The sequence below is a fragment of the Glycine max genome, chromosome 16 (assembly GCF_000004515.6).
Source record: "Glycine max cultivar Williams 82 chromosome 16, Glycine_max_v4.0, whole genome shotgun sequence".
NCBI classification, from domain to species: Eukaryota; Viridiplantae; Streptophyta; class Magnoliopsida; order Fabales; family Fabaceae; genus Glycine; species Glycine max.
In genome coordinates, this window is record NC_038252.2 from 24547264 (window position 1) to 24564955 (window position 17692).

Here is a 17692-nt window from a genome sequence, read left to right on the forward strand (position 1 = left end):
TCAAATGGATTTTTTTTTATAGAATCATTCAAATGGAAATAGATCTTATAAATTTGATCATTTTGCCTTAAATTCCAAATGAGAAAAATGTAATTCTCCAAAATACTTAGCTAAAAGGAAGTTTAGCCCAAAATAATGTTGTTTAACATATGTGAAAGCTTAAAAGAAAAAAACTTAAGGAGTGATATTAAAGAGCAATAATGGAAATAAATCCTATCAATTTGATCATTTTATCTTAGATCCCAAATGAGAAAAAAAATGTGATTCTCCATAATCCTTAGCTAAAACGAAACTAGGCTCAAAATATTGTTTTCTAACATATGAGAAAGCTTAAAAGGAAAAAGAAAAAGTTAAGGAATGATAATAAAGACTAAAAAAAATGGACATAGATCTTATGAATTTGATCATTTTACCTCAAATCCAGAATGGCACAAATGCAAATTTTCAAAAAGCTTAGGTAAAAGGAAATTTGGCTTAAAATAATGTTGGTTAGGATATGAGAAGCCTTACAAGAAAGAAAGAAAGAAAAAAGTTAAGCTACGGAATTATACTGATAAACATAAAATGAAAATAGATTATATCAATTTGATAATTTTACCTTAGATCCCAAATGAGAAAAATGCAATTTTCCAAAATGCTTAGGTTAAAGGAAATTTGGCTCAATTTGATAAGAAATGAGAAAGGTTGTGCAAAAAAAAAATGACACGAGAAAGCTTTAAAGGAAAAAAAAAGTAAGTGATGATATTAAAGATAAAAAAAATGGAAATTGATCTTATCAATTTGATGAGTTTATCTTAGATCCCAAATGAGAAAAATGATCTTTTCCAAAAAGCTTAGGAGAAGGGTAATTTGACTCAAAATAATTTTGGTTAAGAATTGAGAAAGCTTAAAAGGAAAAATAAATAAATAAATTAAGGAATGGTGTTAAAGAGAAGAAAATGGAAATAGATCTTCCTATTACAAGGGAAAAAAATGAAAAAAAAAATATTAAAAATACTAAAACAAAAAGACAAGAACCAAAACGAAGAAAAAAAAGCTACAAGGATTATTTTGGAAAAAAATAATTTTTTAAGGAACGAAACTAAAAAAGCAATATATTATAAGAATCAAAAATATATTTATGTCTTTTTATTGTTTGATAAAAAGACTTAAATATATTTTTGGTCTCTTAAATTTGAATTACTTTTAATTTTGGTCCAACAAATTTATTTATATTTTATCTTTAATGGGCAATCCCAAACATTGGGTTAATATATAACTGTTTTTAATCTAAAAGGCTAAAATCCTCACCCAAAACAATATTTATAAGTGAAACTTATTTTTTAATATTATGAAGTAAGAATGCTATGTTATTTTATTTAATATTTTTAATATGTTTTGTTAAAAATTGAAAAAAAATATGACATGTTTAACTATGATAATACAAACCAGTAAAGAAAATTATGATTAGACAATTGAATCTTGAACCAACATATTATTTAGCTTATAGTTGCAAGATCCAAAATCCCTTTGAATCAAATGTTTTATATGATGTTTTGATGATTGAAAACTTGAAAACATTGTTTTACTCTTCCACATAATAATGCATGGACTTAGTCTTGTGAGTTTTTGTTAAGCTTTGAAATTATTTTATGGAAAATTTTAGAATAGGTTTTCCATAATGAAATGAAAAGAGCAGAAAACAATCATAGGATTGCATGAGGTTTTACCATGTTTACCATTTAGGTTTTCTGGATATTAAGTCGAGTACTAAAAATCACTAACAACCCACACTCTTTGAGTCTTACGAAAATATTATTTTCCTCTAAGCACTAGTCTAACCATAAAGGACTTCCATCATTTTCGAAAACAAATATCAAGGGCACACCTTTGCAGACTTACAAATCCCAGGTTTTCTTAAAAAATAAGAAGAAATAAAGTAATTGTCTAGATTCTAAATCATATTCGCATTTTCTAAATGAAGATAACTAAGGCCCTTTAAGGGTGCCTTTGAAAAACTTAGCCGACCATAGTAGATATCATACTTACAAATAGGAGGAAGAACAAGGGGGAAAAGGGGGAGATCCGAAGAACACTGAATATTATTGTGGGTACCAAACCATTACAAACATCTACTTCTCTTTCTTTCACTATCTTTCTATGTGTTTGTGTGTTACAACTGAGTGTTGAGGCTCTTTTTATAGAGAAAGATGAAGATGAAGGAAGAAAACAAAAGACCCCTTCAGTCAAGAATAGTAAAATTACTATTCTTTTACTCTGTCACAGGGCCCATTTTTACAACAACTATTTATGAAAAGACTCAATGTCAGAGTCTCGGCAAAACTAAAGATTCATGTTTCAATTTACAGTTATATTTTGGTAGGATGTGTCTTTCTTCTGACCAACTCTTTGATGACTTTGTAACAATAACATTTTCTTCGTCTTGGACGTTTCTAGAGTAGAAAATGTCTGATGAGTCTTTCATGGAAAGATCAGTGGATGGAAATGGAGGAGTTTGTTGTCCATGACAACCACTGGCCTCACAAATCTCTTTATCCTTCTTCTCCTTTTGAAAGGATTGAACCAATTTATTGTTATGTTCAACTGGGAAGGGTATGAAAAACTTCCCATTGTATGTTGGTAGGAAGAGTTTTGTATCATAGGTTTCTCTTATCAGGTCAAAATCTCGTTTGTCTGAATCTAAGAAAAACCATTGGTACCCTTGTGTTTGTGCCCTCATGAGGTTGTATTGGTACTGTATGATGTCTTGTACATCCCAAGTCTCACATTCGTCATTGAACAGATAGGGAAAGTCCTTATGATCTTCTGGTAGGAGTTTCATAACATGAGAGGGATAATTTTGAGCAGAAAAGTTGCTCGGGCATGTTACAATTTCGATGGAAATATAATCCATCATTTCTGCCTGTATTAGATTTATAGCTTCATTTATAGAGGGATTAAACCCCTCAAATTTTTCTGAGGGAGGAATAGGATTGATTCTAAACATCCATAGTCCAAAAGACTTTTTGTGGAGATTGCCAAGTCTTCATATCCGAATGACTTGAACTGGTCTAGGTATAGTCTGGCTTTCCTGAAAAGAAATTTTATTTTACACGGACAATTAATTTTATCTTCATAGAATGGCATTTTGTTGGTACACACAAATTTCTAGTTGAAATAGGCATGCACACCCATGTAAAGGCCAAGAATCTGGGTTTGATTGTTGTGTACCCTAAACAACAATTTTTGTATCTTCTTAAAATTGTCTAGGTTCAAGCTGTTTATTGGTCCGGGGGCATTTGGGTTGACAGAGTCTTTGTAAGTTTTGGGGAGTGAATAGACAATTTAGTCCCTGACATTGTACCCATTTTGCATATTAGTCCCTAACTTAATGTTAAATTCAAAATAGTCCCTATCTTTGCATAAGTGTTGCAAAGTGGTCCTTCCGTTAAATTCTAAAGTAACGCTGTTAGTGAGGTCAATTTTAGTGCCACGTGGACCATCCAACGTGGCACTAAAGGATGACATGGCATGGCACGTGGATGTGCCTCTTAAAAGATGTCACGTCATTCGATGATAACAAAACGAGTAAATAGACAATTTAGTCCCTGACTTTGTACCCCTGTTGCATATTAGTCCCTAACTTAATGCAAAATTCAAAATAGTCCCTATCTTTGCATAAGTGTTGCAAAATAGTCCTTTCGTTAAATTTTAAAGTAACATTGTTAGTGAGGTCAATTTTAGTGTCACGTCATTTGATGATGATAGAATTGTTGGATCGAGTGGCCTCAGAATAATTAAGAAGGGGGGGTTGAATTAATTATTCCTAAACCTTTACTAATTAAAAATTTACTCTTCTAAGGCTTTTACTATGTTGTTAAGTGAATAAGGAGTAGAAGAGAAACTTAACCAAAAGTAAAAGCGGAAATTAAAATGCACAACGGAAAGTAAAAGAGTAGGGAAGAAGGAGACAAACACACAAGAGTTTTTATACTGGTTCAGCAACAACCCGTGCCTACATCCAGTCCCCAAGCGACCTGCGGTCCTTGAGATTTCTTTTCCAACCTTGTAAAAATCCTTTTACAAGCAAAGATCCACAAGGGATGTACCCTCCCTTGTTCTCTTTGAACCTAGTGGATGTACCCTCCACTAGAACTGATCCACAAGAGATGTACCCTCTCTTGTTCTCAGTCAAATCCAAGTAGATGTACCCTCTACTTGTACCACAAAGGATGTACCCTCCATTGTGTTAAGACAAAGATCTCAGGAGGTTAAACCTTTGAAACTTTGTGAATGGGGATACAAAAGAATTCTCAGGCGGTTAGTCCTTTGAAATCTTTTGTATATGGAAAAGGGAAGAATCAAAAGAATTCTGAGACTATGTCGTTTTGAATTCTTTAACAAGGGAGAAGGGAGACACAAAAGAATTCAGGCGGTTAGTCCTTTGTTCTTTTGGAAAAGGGAGAAGAGAGACACAAAAAGAATTCAGGGGGTTAGTCATTGGCGAATTCTTTTTGGCAAAGGGAGAAGAGATGAAAAGAATGAATAGCACAAGTTTTCAAGGTTTAGAAAACCAGAAAACTTTGGAAAGCTTTTGGCACAAAGAAGAAGAAGAAGTTCAAAGAGATTCAAGGCTTGTAAAGGATTGTATTAGATTGATTGGATTGTTGTAAAATGCAAAACAAAGTCTTGCTTTTATAGACTCTTCATGTCTGGTCAAGAGGACCATTTAGAAGAGTTATGACTTTTAGAAAAACTTAAAACCAATTTGAAAAAGTCCAAAACCATTTGAAGAGTTACATCTTTTGATTTATTCAGAAACAATCACTGGTAATCGATTACCAAATCAGTGTAATCGATTACACAAAGCTTTTATGTCAAAGGATATGACTCTTCACATTTGAATTTGAATTTCAACGTTCAAAGGCACTGGTAATCGATTACCAAAACATTGTAATCGATTAAAGTTTTTTTGAAATCAATTAGAACATTGTAAATTCATATGAAAACTTTTTCAAATTCATTTTGCTACTGGTAATCGATTACAACAATCTGGTAATCGATTACCAGAGAGTAAAAACTCTTTGGTAAACATGTTTTGAGAAAAATCTATCTGCTACTCAGTTTTTGAAAAAAACCTTTTCATACTTATCTTGATTAAGTCTTCTCTTGACTTTTGAATCTTGAGTCTTGAATCTTGATCTTGATTCTTGGAAGCTTGATCCTTGAATCGTGATTCTTGATTCTTGAAATCAACTTTCCTCTTGAATCTTGAAGTGTTCTTGATTCTATCTTGAACATCTTGAACTCATTCTTTGATTGACCTTTGAGCTTTTTGTCATCACCTTTGTTATCATGAAGTGTTCTTGACCTTTGAGCTTTTTGTCATCACCTTTGTTATCATCAAAACTTCTTTGAATCAATCTTGATTCATCATGAAGCTTGCTTCATCACCTTTGTTATCATCAAAACTTCTTTGAATCAATCTTGATTCATCATGAAGCTTGCTTCTACAAGAATGAGTGGCTTCTTTAAATATGATGGTTCTGAACCAATTGAGACACATATAAGAAAAAGAACCCACACACACTTGCACAAATAAAAAGAACCAAAAATCCACAGCAACAACCTTATCTCTGCAGCTGTCAACACCAATGGGCGAGGTTTGCATAACCATTATTTTTTCCTCTTTTTTTTCTTCAATTACCATCAATGTATCATTCCAGGTTCTGATTTTTTTTTTTTGTTCTGAATTGGAAGAGAAAAAACCAGGGGAAAACAAAATGGAGGAGAAAAAAGCAGAGGAAGAAGAAAAGAAAGAAGAAGAGAAAAAACCAGGGGAATCAAAAGATGACAAGGAATCCAAGGAGGAATTTGCGCCGCCAGCAATCGTGCAAGGCACAACCTTCGCAATGCATGAACACTTTAAGCACGATTTCTGACATCTTTTAAGTTAGGGACTATTTTGCAACACTTATGCAAAGATATGGACTATTTTGAATTTTTCATTAAGTTAGGGACTAATATGCAACATGGATACAAAGTTAGGGACTAAATTGCCTATTTACTCGTTTTGTTATCATCAAATGACGTGGCATCTTTTAAGAGACACGTCCACGTGTCATGTCACGTCATCCTTTAGTGTCACGTTGGATAGTCCACGTGGCACTAAAATTGACCTCACTAACAGCGTTATTTTAGAATTTAACGGAAGGACTATTTTGCAACACTTATGTAAAGATAAGGACTATTTTGAATTTAATATTAAGTTAGGGACTAATATACAAAATGGGTACAATGTCAGGGACTAAATTGCCTTTTCATTCAAGTTTTGGGGTACGTTTTGGCTTGGTCAGCATTTATGACTATGGTCATAGTCTCTAGCTCAAGGGCCTTCTTAATCTTATTTATATTAGTGGTATTTAATTCAAGGACTTTTTCTGCTTCTTCCCTTGAATAAAATCCTTTGTAGATTGGGCTTTGGATACCCTCCTTTGCCAAGCAAAGGTCTTTAAAATTGGTGTAAACACCTTTATAGGGTCTTGATAATAGGACAAAAGTTGTATAACCTTTCCCAAAAAGAGAGACTTTTGTAAGGAGAGGAACTCATTGATTATCTGTTATACAAAAATTGTATAAGACACAAATTATGCCCTTTTTCATAGAACAAATGAATTGCTCATTATTTTTTGTGTGCTTTGGAATATTCCAAATATTGTCAATAAGACAATTGAATTTATCATTGATGGCTTCTCTACCAGGGTAGTGAAACTCATTTGTACGTACTGACAATTCTTAATTACCAAACTTCATTTTGTGTTTTATATTTTGGTAGGAGACCTTAGAGGGCTTCATCTTGTTGGATTCCTGCAAAATGAGAAAGAATATCAATAACAACATTCTTAGCTCCTTTTATATGTTCAAAATTTATCTTTATTCCGTTATGATAAACATATTCTTGGAATAAAAGCCATCTTTTGTGAGGTTTTTTATCATTATTTATTTGTTGGCTCACAATCAGTTCTTATGGTGATTTTGCTTTTATTAACCAGAAAGAGTTTAAATCCTTCTAGGGCATTTATTACAACATTGACTTCATAATCTGTAGAAGTTGAGTATACTTGTGGTTTCGTGTGGTATTTTCTTGAGACATACCTACAGATCTCTTCATCATGAATTTTTTTCATATTTATTTTTCTTTTTCTTTAGGATGGCTCCCCATCCTTGCTCACAATCATCACATTCTATAACTAGATAATCAAAATCTAGTGGGAGAGATAAATATAACAGATTATTAACCATTTCTTTTATTTTTTGAACCAATTTTATATCTTCTGTATTGAATTTCCTCTGTCCAATTAAGAAGGTCTTGTTGTAAAGAAGAGTTGTATATTTCCCTAAGTCTTTAATAAAATTTCTTGCATAATTAAGCAAGCCTAGAAAGGCTCTTAGGGTTTTTATATCTTCCATTTTGTCTTGAAAACTAAGGATTTTTTGGGAAATGTGAGGCTGAAGCCTTATTTTTCCATTTCCAAGTTCATCATCTATATATGTACACATGAATTCTTTGTAATTTCCAAAAATGTTATCCATTTTTCTTTGAAAAATTTGTGGTGCATTTTTCAATCCAAAAGGTATCACTTTCCATTCAAATAATCCTTCTGAACAAGAAAAAACGGTCCATTTTACTGAGTCAGGATGCATTTTTACTTGGTGAAATCCTGGTTTTAAATCAAATTTTGAAAACCATTTTATCCTATTTATTAACACATCTTTAGAAGGAACAATGTATCAGTGATCTGTCTATGTGAGTATTATCATTAAGCCTTTTGTAATTATAGATCATCCTAGTTTCTCCTCTTTCTTGTTCCGAGTGTTTATTAACAATGAAAGCAGGACTTAATGTGAGGATTAGTGTTGGGTTCTATAACCTTTAGATCTAAAATGGCTTTTATGTGATTTTTACATTCTTCTGGATCAAAATTCTCATACAAAATGTCTTTGATTTTCATTATATAATATCTAATTTACATATAACAAGATCCTTTTCCCAATATTTAGGGATCTTCTCCTATTATGTATCTTTTATTTAATCCGTCAATATTAGGAAAAAAATCATTAAATATGAGTGAATTCTACAAATTTTTGTTATTTTCAATAAATTTAAATAAATAAAAATAATATATTTAGAAGAGTTTATCATAATGTGTTGTTAACATTTATAATGTAAAACTATGATGAACTTTTAATTCTTAAATTTAATTATTTATTCTCACTTTAGAATTTATTAATATTATTATTTAAGAAATTCGTGACTCTCTAATTTTTTTAAAATAATAATAAGAACATAGAAGTTAAATACAGTTAATAAAAAATTGATTAATAATATAAAACTAGTGAAAAGGTAATATAAATTAAGATAAAAAAAATTAAAAATAAAATTGTCCACTACAAATGAGTATTTAAAATTTGAAATTTTCATTAGAAAAATTAATTTTCGTGGTTGTATCCACCCGAAAATAAGAGAGAGAGAGAGAGAGAGAGAGAAAAACCGATGTCCTTCTCTGTTTCCTCCTCACCAACGACGCAGTTTTGTGCAGAGAGAGATCTGCGTATATTCCGTTACCCCCTTTCCCTCTTCACTCCACTTTCGTCTTCAAACTGACACTACCCACCACAAGACAACACAACCCCGATCTCATATCACTGAACCACACCATGCACCGAACCGCCCCATAACCGCACCAGATCCATCCAACCCCGTCCCAGAGACAGACATGGTCTTTGGCAAACATCCAGGCGTCAAGAACCACCTCCGAATCTCCTCCTCCCTCCAAGATCTCTCCTCCTATCGCTACGACCTCGAACATGGCCCCACACCCAACAACTTCACTTCCAGTTTCTCCAAAACCAAACCGGTTCAACTCCCCAACCCGGTTCGCCGCAAACACCTCTTCCTCTTCCCGATCCTCATCCTCCTCCTCTTCCTCCTCCTCTTTTTCCTCTACACCCTCTACTCCCACCACTCCTCCCCCAAATACTACGTCGTTCTCGACTGCGGCAGCACCGGGACACGTGTCTACGTCTACAGAGCCCAAATCCAACACAATGACAAAAAAACCACCCTCCCTATCTCCATCCAATCACTAAAAGACGGCTTGCGCAAGAACCCTTCAAGCGGCCGCGCCTACGACCGCATGGAAACCGAACCGGGTCTCGACAAACTGCTCCACAACCGAACCGGTTTAAAAACCGCCCTCGTACCGCTTCTCAAATGGGCTCAGAAGCAGATTCCAGAAACTTCCCATAAAACCACTTCGCTTTTCCTCTACGCCACCGCAGGGGTTCGGAGACTCCCCTTCGACGATTCGAAATGGCTGCTCGACAACGCGTGGAGCTTTTTGAAGAGCTCTTCGCCGTTCGTGTGCAAGAGGGATTGGGTCAAGATCATTTCGGGGACCGAAGAGGCTTACTTTGGATGGATTGCGCTTAATTACGATTCCGGGATTCTTGGGGTTAAGCCGAGGAGAGAAACATACGGTGCTCTTGATTTGGGAGGGTCTTCATTGCAGGTCACGTTTGAGGGGAATAGCAATAAAGAGCCGCAACATTTGTTCAATAGTGAGACTAGTTTGTATGTTAGGATTGGGTCTGTGAACCATCATTTGACGGCTTATTCACTCGCGGGGTATGGCCTCAATGAGGCATTTGATAAGTCTGTTGCTCATGTTTTTAAGGAGTTTGGGTATGGTATGGAGGATGTTGTTAAGGGGAATTTGGAGGTTAAGCATCCCTGCTTGCAAATCGGGTACAAGGAGAGGTATTCGTGCTCACATTGTTCTTCTGCTGTGAAGAAAGGAGGGGAGAGTCTGATGGTTGAGGGAAATGGGAATGTGGTGGGGAAGAAGGAGGGAGGATCAAGGACTGTGGTGACGCTTGTTGGCGCCCCAAATTGGTTGAAGTGTAGCACGCTGGCGAAGGTTGCCGTGAATTTGTCTGAGTGGAGTGATGTTAGGCCTGGGCTGGATTGTGAGGTTCACCCGTGTGCCCTTCGTGGTAATTTGCCCCAGCCAATGGGGCACTTTTATGTGATTTCTGGGTTCTTTGTGGTGTATCGGTTTTTCAATTTGACTGCTGAGGCCACGCTTGAGGATGTGTTGGAGAAGGGGAGGGAGTTCTGTGATAAGAGATGGGATGTTGCGAGGAAGAGTGTTGCCCCTCAGCCGTTTATTGAGCAGTATTGCTTCAGAGCACCATATATTGCATCGTTGCTGAGGGAGGGTTTGCACATTACTGATAAGCATATAACTGTTGGCTCTGGAAGCATAACTTGGACTCTTGGGGTGGCCTTGTTGGAAGCTGGGAAGGCGTATTCGGTTAGGTTTGGACTCCGTGGTTTTTACTTGCTTCAGATGAAGATGAATCCGCTTATTCTTATTCCCATTTTGATACTTTCTTTCATTCTTCTGCTTTGTGCTTTGTCGTGGGTTGTCAATTGGATGCCAAGATTTTTCCGGAGACAGTATCTTCCATTTTTCAGGCATAACAGTGCGTCCAGTGCATCTGGTATTAATATCCCATCTCCTTTCCGGTTTCAGCGGTGGAGTCCTATGAATTCTGGTAAGCTACGTGTTAAATGATATCTGTTTTTTTTATGATCCAATAAATTTAATTTCTGAACTTACAATAAGTTAGGTACATGGAAGCATGTGCATTGCTCATGCTTGAGGTGTCTTACATGTTTTTGTGACCAATATCTCCTTGACATGTCTCTGACACTCCTTGTTAGGCCTTTAATCAAAAAAATATCTCATGTAACTGTAAACTCGGACACTTGACTTGAGCCAACACCTTAATATAGTTTGGACATTTGAACAGAGTCAATTGGCTTCTTCTTGTGGATAAACACTTTAAGGACACCATTATTTTAAAATATAGATATTGAATTTTTTAAACATTCAGCAAATTCAGCTTAAAATATGATAATGCTTCTTAATATATTTTGAGGCACATTTTTTTCATTCATATCTTAATTATCAATTTATATATTTTGTTATGTTGCTTATGTTTAATTCCATTACACACACACATGCAGTTTGCCAATGTTGTATATTTTGGACCTTAGCTGTCTTGGAGTGTCCATGTTCATGTTCATGCTGTTCCTGTGTCTATGTTAGAGTCTGTGCTCATGCTTAGACAACAGAACTGATGAATCTGTGACATTCTTCCCTGTTAGTGTTATGCACTCCATTTTCACTACTGATGATTTCTGATGAATGCGTTTAATGTAATTGCATGAAATTGCTGCAACTTGAATAAACAACATTTAGTATCAAAAATGTATTGTCGTGTATTTTTTTTGGAATGAAGTAGACATTATAATTCTACAGACAGTCACAACATTGGGCCTAGGATGAACCGATGAAGAAGAAAATGATCTTTATCAGGTTTCCTCAATTGGATTCTTGATATAATTATCTTATTTTTGGGAGTGTTTACTTAAGATGATTGACTGTAAAGAAATGATGCTTGTGTGAAGTCTTCCCTTTTCATGTTAACTAGAGTGATGCAAATTTATTTATGCTTATGTGTCTTAATGCTCCAGTGCGTGTGACAAAATTACCTTTTGTTGAGATCCTATATTGGTTGTAGAATATAGATATGAATAAAGTAGAGCTTATAAAGGCTTGGGCAATCCTCACCTCATGAAATTTTGGGGTTGAATTTGGCTTTAGCCCAAATTCAAGATAGTATTAGAGCCTATCATAGATATGATATTGAGCAACCCTCAACTGTCCAAAAAAATGAACAACCTGACCCCCGACTTTCCCAGTGCAATCTATCTGGCCTCACGACTTTCCCAGTGCAATATAAGAAAGGGAAACTATCTGTCCCTGCGACTTTCCCTGGGCATTCTACCTGGCTCTGGAGCTGTCCCATGGTAATATATAGAAACTCTGTCCTACAATCTTCACACTCCAAATGTCAATCATAGCCGTGAGGGGATGTGTTGAGATCAGACATAGACTACAATTCTATGTAGTTTATTTGCTAAAGTGGAGCTTATAATGGCTTTGACAATCCTTATCACATGAGTTAGCTTTTGGGGTTAAGTTAGGCCTAGCTCAAATTCAAGACCTTAATATCTTGATCCCTCATTTGGGAAGAGCAATGTACCAACCTTCCTGGATTGATATGGCCAGCATATAATATTTTTATTTTGAATCGTTATAGAAGGAAGATGTCATTATGAGTATTGAAGTCAATCAAGCTTTCATGTTGGTTCAAATTTGTAAACAAGCCCTAATTTATATGAATAAGTTCAAAGTTTTTCTGAAGAATTGCTGTCTCATTTCTGCTTAGTAAAGAACCTGAGGTTCTTCTGTTTAGTGCATCACTTAGTTCTTACTATATGACAAATATCTATACTTTCCTCTCTAATAGAGACTCCCTCTGTTCTCATTTATGAGCAAAAAAAACTAATTTCACACTTATTATTCCCAATTTAAAAACAAACTTTTTTCCTAAACTATCATTCATTGGAACTTGATGTCAAACACAGACTCCCTATTAAATGAAGATTATTTTGAAGATAGTCTCATTAAATAAGGCTAAAGTAGTTGAGTTTTGCTTATACTTAACAAAAATATTGAACTTTTTTTGCTTATAAAAGAGAATGGAGGAGGGAGTACTTAAGTTACATTCTTTTCCCCTCTTTTTTTAAAATATATTCTCTTGTCTCTTGAGAGATAATTTGGTTTTATACTTTAGTCCATTTTAATGTAATTGAACCTTTTAACAGTAATGAATAACTATGAAATATGAATGTGCATCCGAATGATGTTTTTCTTTTTCTACAACTTCCAATGCTATTGACAACTAATTTTGAACATCTATTATTGATTTATAGTATTTCATGGGAAGGAATGATTTTTTTTAAACATCTATATTCATCTTTTGAAGTCACACAATTGACAGTAAATGTTCAAAATTTGCTGTCAATCATGTTTGCTGCCAATATTATGAAAAATTGCAGCCACTATAGGTTCGCAGTGTGATTGAAACCCATCTTTGCCCCTTTTTTAAGTTTTCCAACCCATATGCTTTCATAATTTTTTTATTTTTTTTAATTTTTTTATTTCATCTGATGACTTCTATAGGGTTCAAAACCCTTCTTCCTCATTCAACGTCAAGACTGACCTCTGGTTCAATACAAACTCTAAACAACCCTTGGACCACTGCTCACCGGCAGTGTTTTTTGCCATGCCTGGTGTTTTCTCGCACACCAACTGCTCTTATGCATTCTCTGCTGATCTGGTCACCTGCCCTCATCCTGGATTCCTGGTCTCTGGTCATGCAGGCTGCTGACCTGTGGTGTTCTGATTCCTGGTCCACAACCTGCATACCAGTCTCTGATAATTCTTTTCTGTCTGTTACTCTGTTATGACCACTCATTGCTCTTCACATCATTCTAACTTCCCATTTGTGGATTATAAGTTATGAATATGCCATGAAACAAGAACACTACTCCTGCATGAGGTGTGGAATGTCACAATGCTTCCAACACAATCACTCGCCCAACATGTGTTGGACACTGCACACTAGGTGTCTGATTATTTTTTTCCCTTTTGTCAACTTGGACATGACTTGGATACATCTTGGACACTAAGCTGAGTCAGCTGACACCTTCATATAATTAGACACTTCAAAGACATATAATAAAATCAATTTATGTTTTTAACTTTGATAAAGTCGGCTTAAAATATAATATAAAATATTAAAAGACAATACTTTATAGCGTACTTGTATTATTTTGTGAGGCTTGCTATAACAAGGTTATCAATAGTGATTTACGGCGGATGGCAGTGAGCACCTTTAAGCGCCATATCAAAATGGCAGATGGTGTGGCGGTCTATGGCGGACAAAAAAAATAATATTTACTTGGAAAGTGTAAGGCTCAGCAAGTTGTTTTGAGAAAGTTTTTACTTAGATACATCTTGGGCACTACAATGTTTTTACATTGTTTCCTATTTTTAAATTTTGTATAAGAAATGGTGAAAATGAATGTAGTTTTCACCATTTTTTACACCGATCTTTGAAACCAAAAACTAAGAGAACAATTTTAGAGTGAATCCTTAATATTCTAACAATCCATGTGTATCAAATTAGTGTTTAGACATAGAGTGAATCTTTGGCTGTGAACTGATGTGCTAAACAATCCCTCCATTAAATGCGATTAATTCAAAAACTGTAATTTATACTACTATATCCTAATTATATATGTGCTGATAATGTAAGTAAATTTTGTAATTGTCAAAAAGTGCATCATGTACTTTCACAGCATGCTATTCTTGGTTTCGGTTTCTTTATAAATTATAGCTGAGTTGTTCCTTTTGGATAGTTCGGATATCTTTGTTCATTCTGTGTAATGTGTTGGTAATATTTCCTTGTGGTTGAGCTTTGAAGTCATGGTCCTTTGGTATTGCAGGAGATGGAAGAACAAAGACCCCACTCAGCCCAACAATTGCAGGTTCACAGGATAGACCGTTTAGCCTGGGGCATGGCCTTAGTGATAACAGTGGAAACATCCAGCTGATGGAATCTTCCTTTCACCCATCAGCTAGTAGTGTCTCACATAGTTATTCCTCGAACAATTTAGGGCAGATGCAGTTCGACAGCAGTAGTATAGGGGCATTCTGGTCACCTCACAGAAGTCAGATGCATCTGCAGAGTAGAAGATCTCAATCTCGAGAAGACCTGAATTCTTCATTGGCTGAGACACACATGGTGAAGGCTTAGGGTGTGATCTTCTGAAAACTTTGGTATGGTTACACTAGTATCTTCTTGAAAATTACAGTTTTTATAAACAAACCATTTTTTTTTCTTTTGGTTTTGCTTAATCAATTCTTCGTAGGCATTCTTTTTTGTAACATAATAATAGTTGTAGATATATACTAGTAAAGCACATGCATATTCTTTTTATTGATTGTCCTTTCTATATTTTTGGAGTTATTAATACAAATTTTTTAATCATACTAACAACATTTCCACGCATTTCTCCTATCTTTGTAACTGCACTTGTACATTTGCAACAAATTTTGTGGCTTATTATGAGTTGTAAGCCAATTAAATTGGACTGCCCAAGATGAAAATTTTCCGGGCATTGCTTGAACATCTTGTCATTGTACTGTCATCTGTAATGGTAGCTTTTCACAAACAGATATCTGAGAGTTCCTTTCTCTGTTATTTTTCCTCTAAATCTTCACTGCAAATTGTAAAACATTTATACATGTCCCAGCGTTTCAGTTTTTGTCATGGAGATGACGACCACGGGGCTAAAGAAGAGTTGGCAAGATTGTTTAATTCCATACTAATTTGCTTCTTCTGGATCTCACTTCTAAACTGATTTCCTCTACAAGAGGCATAGCACAACAAACAAGAACTCACATTCCATCATTCCTTACCACTCTCCTTTAGTGGCTACTGAGTGTCCATGTTCTGCCGTCGCTGTACAGTTTTCCGGTGACCATAAAAGCCTTCAGATGTTTAAAGTTTCAAAGTCAGCTGAGCGCGAGAAGCTTTTCAAACCGTGAAGATCAATTTATTTGTGACTATTTTCATACCATTTTTAGACTAATAAACCTCCATTACTACAGAGAATATCCCTTTGTTTCATAGGAGACTTTTGACTGGGAAAAAAGCACTTGGATGCTGTAACAGTTAAACCGCTAAGAAAAGTTGTAATATGATACAATCTCATATCTTACATGTCAAAATAAGCTTATTAAATTACTCAATTCAGTTGCACCTTGCAAGCTACTTACCCCTTTTCTTCCTAAAGATGTTTGCTACTTTCCATATGAAGCAAAGCTTTCCGTTTGAATATTTATACATTAAACAGCATTTTCATTACGTTTAGATATTTTATTACAAAATAGAGTATGTTGATTTTGATGCTGACCAACTGTATCTTGTCCGTCAATGCTTAAGCATGGTTAATTAGTAATAAAATGATCATTACTAAAAGAATGCATTTATTATATTTAATCTTAATGCACTGTCAAGTAAAGACTTTTTTATGTTATGCAATACACAATGTAAAACTTCATGTACACTAAGCAAATCCCTCATTACTAAGTTGATTCTGGTGGACAGTGAAATGTGAAGATTTTACACTAGCCAATTATAAGTCACGACAAGACATGTCTTTTAAAATGATTATTACAAAATTAATAATATTATCAAGATATTACTTGAGATAAAATTCACAAAAAAAAATAATACTTGAGATAAGGTTATATCTCAAGATATTGTATAAAATATAGGAATGGTCAAGTAAAGACTAACTTAAATCAGAAAAGAGTCTCTTAAAATGTTGCACCCTGCAACCAGAAAAGAGAAAGAGAAGGGATCTGAGGTGTGATTTATTATGGCTTGAGTTTGGATATTATTTCAAACATTTTTTCTTCTCCTGTACCTTTTTTTTTCTAATGACACCATTCTCTATAGCTTTGCATAGTTGATCCAAAGGTCTTACAACTGTGTAAGAACAAATCACAAGACCAATCTAAGAAAACTAAAAGTAAAAACCTCATATTTATCATAACAAAAAGTATCTTAATTTGATAAATTCAAAGCCAAACTCCAGATATCTGTCGATACTAAATCATTTATAAATATACAAATCCAACAAATGTATGCAAATTTATTTGCAAAGAACTATGAAAAACACGACAAACGGGAAAGAGCCACTGCCATTAGGAACAACCCAAGGAGAAAGAACTAAAGCAGAAGGGAAAAAAAAGCTCCACCAAGGAGAAAGCAGAAACTAGGGACAACTTGTCCCTTGCTTGTTTTTCTTCTGTTTGGCATAGATAGTTGACGTAGGAAACCTTTTAGACTTCAATCAGCAAAATGACTTACCTACACCACCCAAGATCACACCTACACACAAGAAGGGTGGGTGAATGCAATATATTTTATCCTATGTCCTTGTATTTACATGCAAACAACATTAATATTTGAGACAGCTGACACATTCCGGATGATGTTTGAAGGGTAGTTTTGATTTAGCAATTCTTTAATGATTTTAATTTATAAGCACAGATAGTATAAAGATTCTTTGCACTACCATCCCATCACACATTGTCATCCATGAAGAATATGTTATCTTATAATGACTATTTTAAAAGTCATACATAAGATAATTTCTAATTAAATTGATGGTATACATATTTTTACATAAATGCATACAGCATTTTTTTTATCAGCTTATACACAACATATGAAGAAATTATTTCACGCTCTTCTCACCTTTTTTTCTTTAAGGCAAATGACTCTCATGTTCTTTAGTTCACGACCTGCTGCATTTATAAATTACAAGTTAAGAAAAAGAAAAAAAATTAATAGCCCCAAATTTCAAGTGAATTTGTATGTATACTGTAACCCATAGGCATTAAGATAAGAAGCAGAGTTTCCTACATCTGAAACCTCTGAATATCTGTTTCTTAATAACTAATAACCCTCCGTTCCCATCCCTCAAATTTTCCCTTGTTACTATTTGTGACACCAAGGTTTTAAAAAATGGTCCACTGTCATGATTTAGCCCGCAACAATCAAGGTTTTTTCAATGTTCACAACTGCAACGCGACTGTAATTGGGATTGTATATGCCGCATTTGTCCCCGATAATATCAACAGTACCAATAAAATAA

At 34.7% G+C, this 17692-nt stretch overlaps 1 protein-coding gene across 1 annotated transcript; it reads left to right on the plus strand.

Annotated features, from left to right (window-relative positions):
• The first annotated feature begins 8465 nt into the window (after window positions 1-8465).
• On the plus strand, window positions 8466-15776 carry LOC100809597 (probable apyrase 7). The gene is made up of 3 exons (XM_003547827.5): window positions 8466-10599; window positions 14468-14801; window positions 15278-15776. Exons 1-2 carry the CDS (start codon window positions 8757-8759, stop codon window positions 14776-14778), a joined length of 2154 nt encoding a protein of 717 aa, XP_003547875.1. The 5' UTR covers window positions 8466-8756; the 3' UTR covers window positions 14779-14801; window positions 15278-15776.
• Window positions 15777-17692: the final 1916 nt, after the last annotated feature.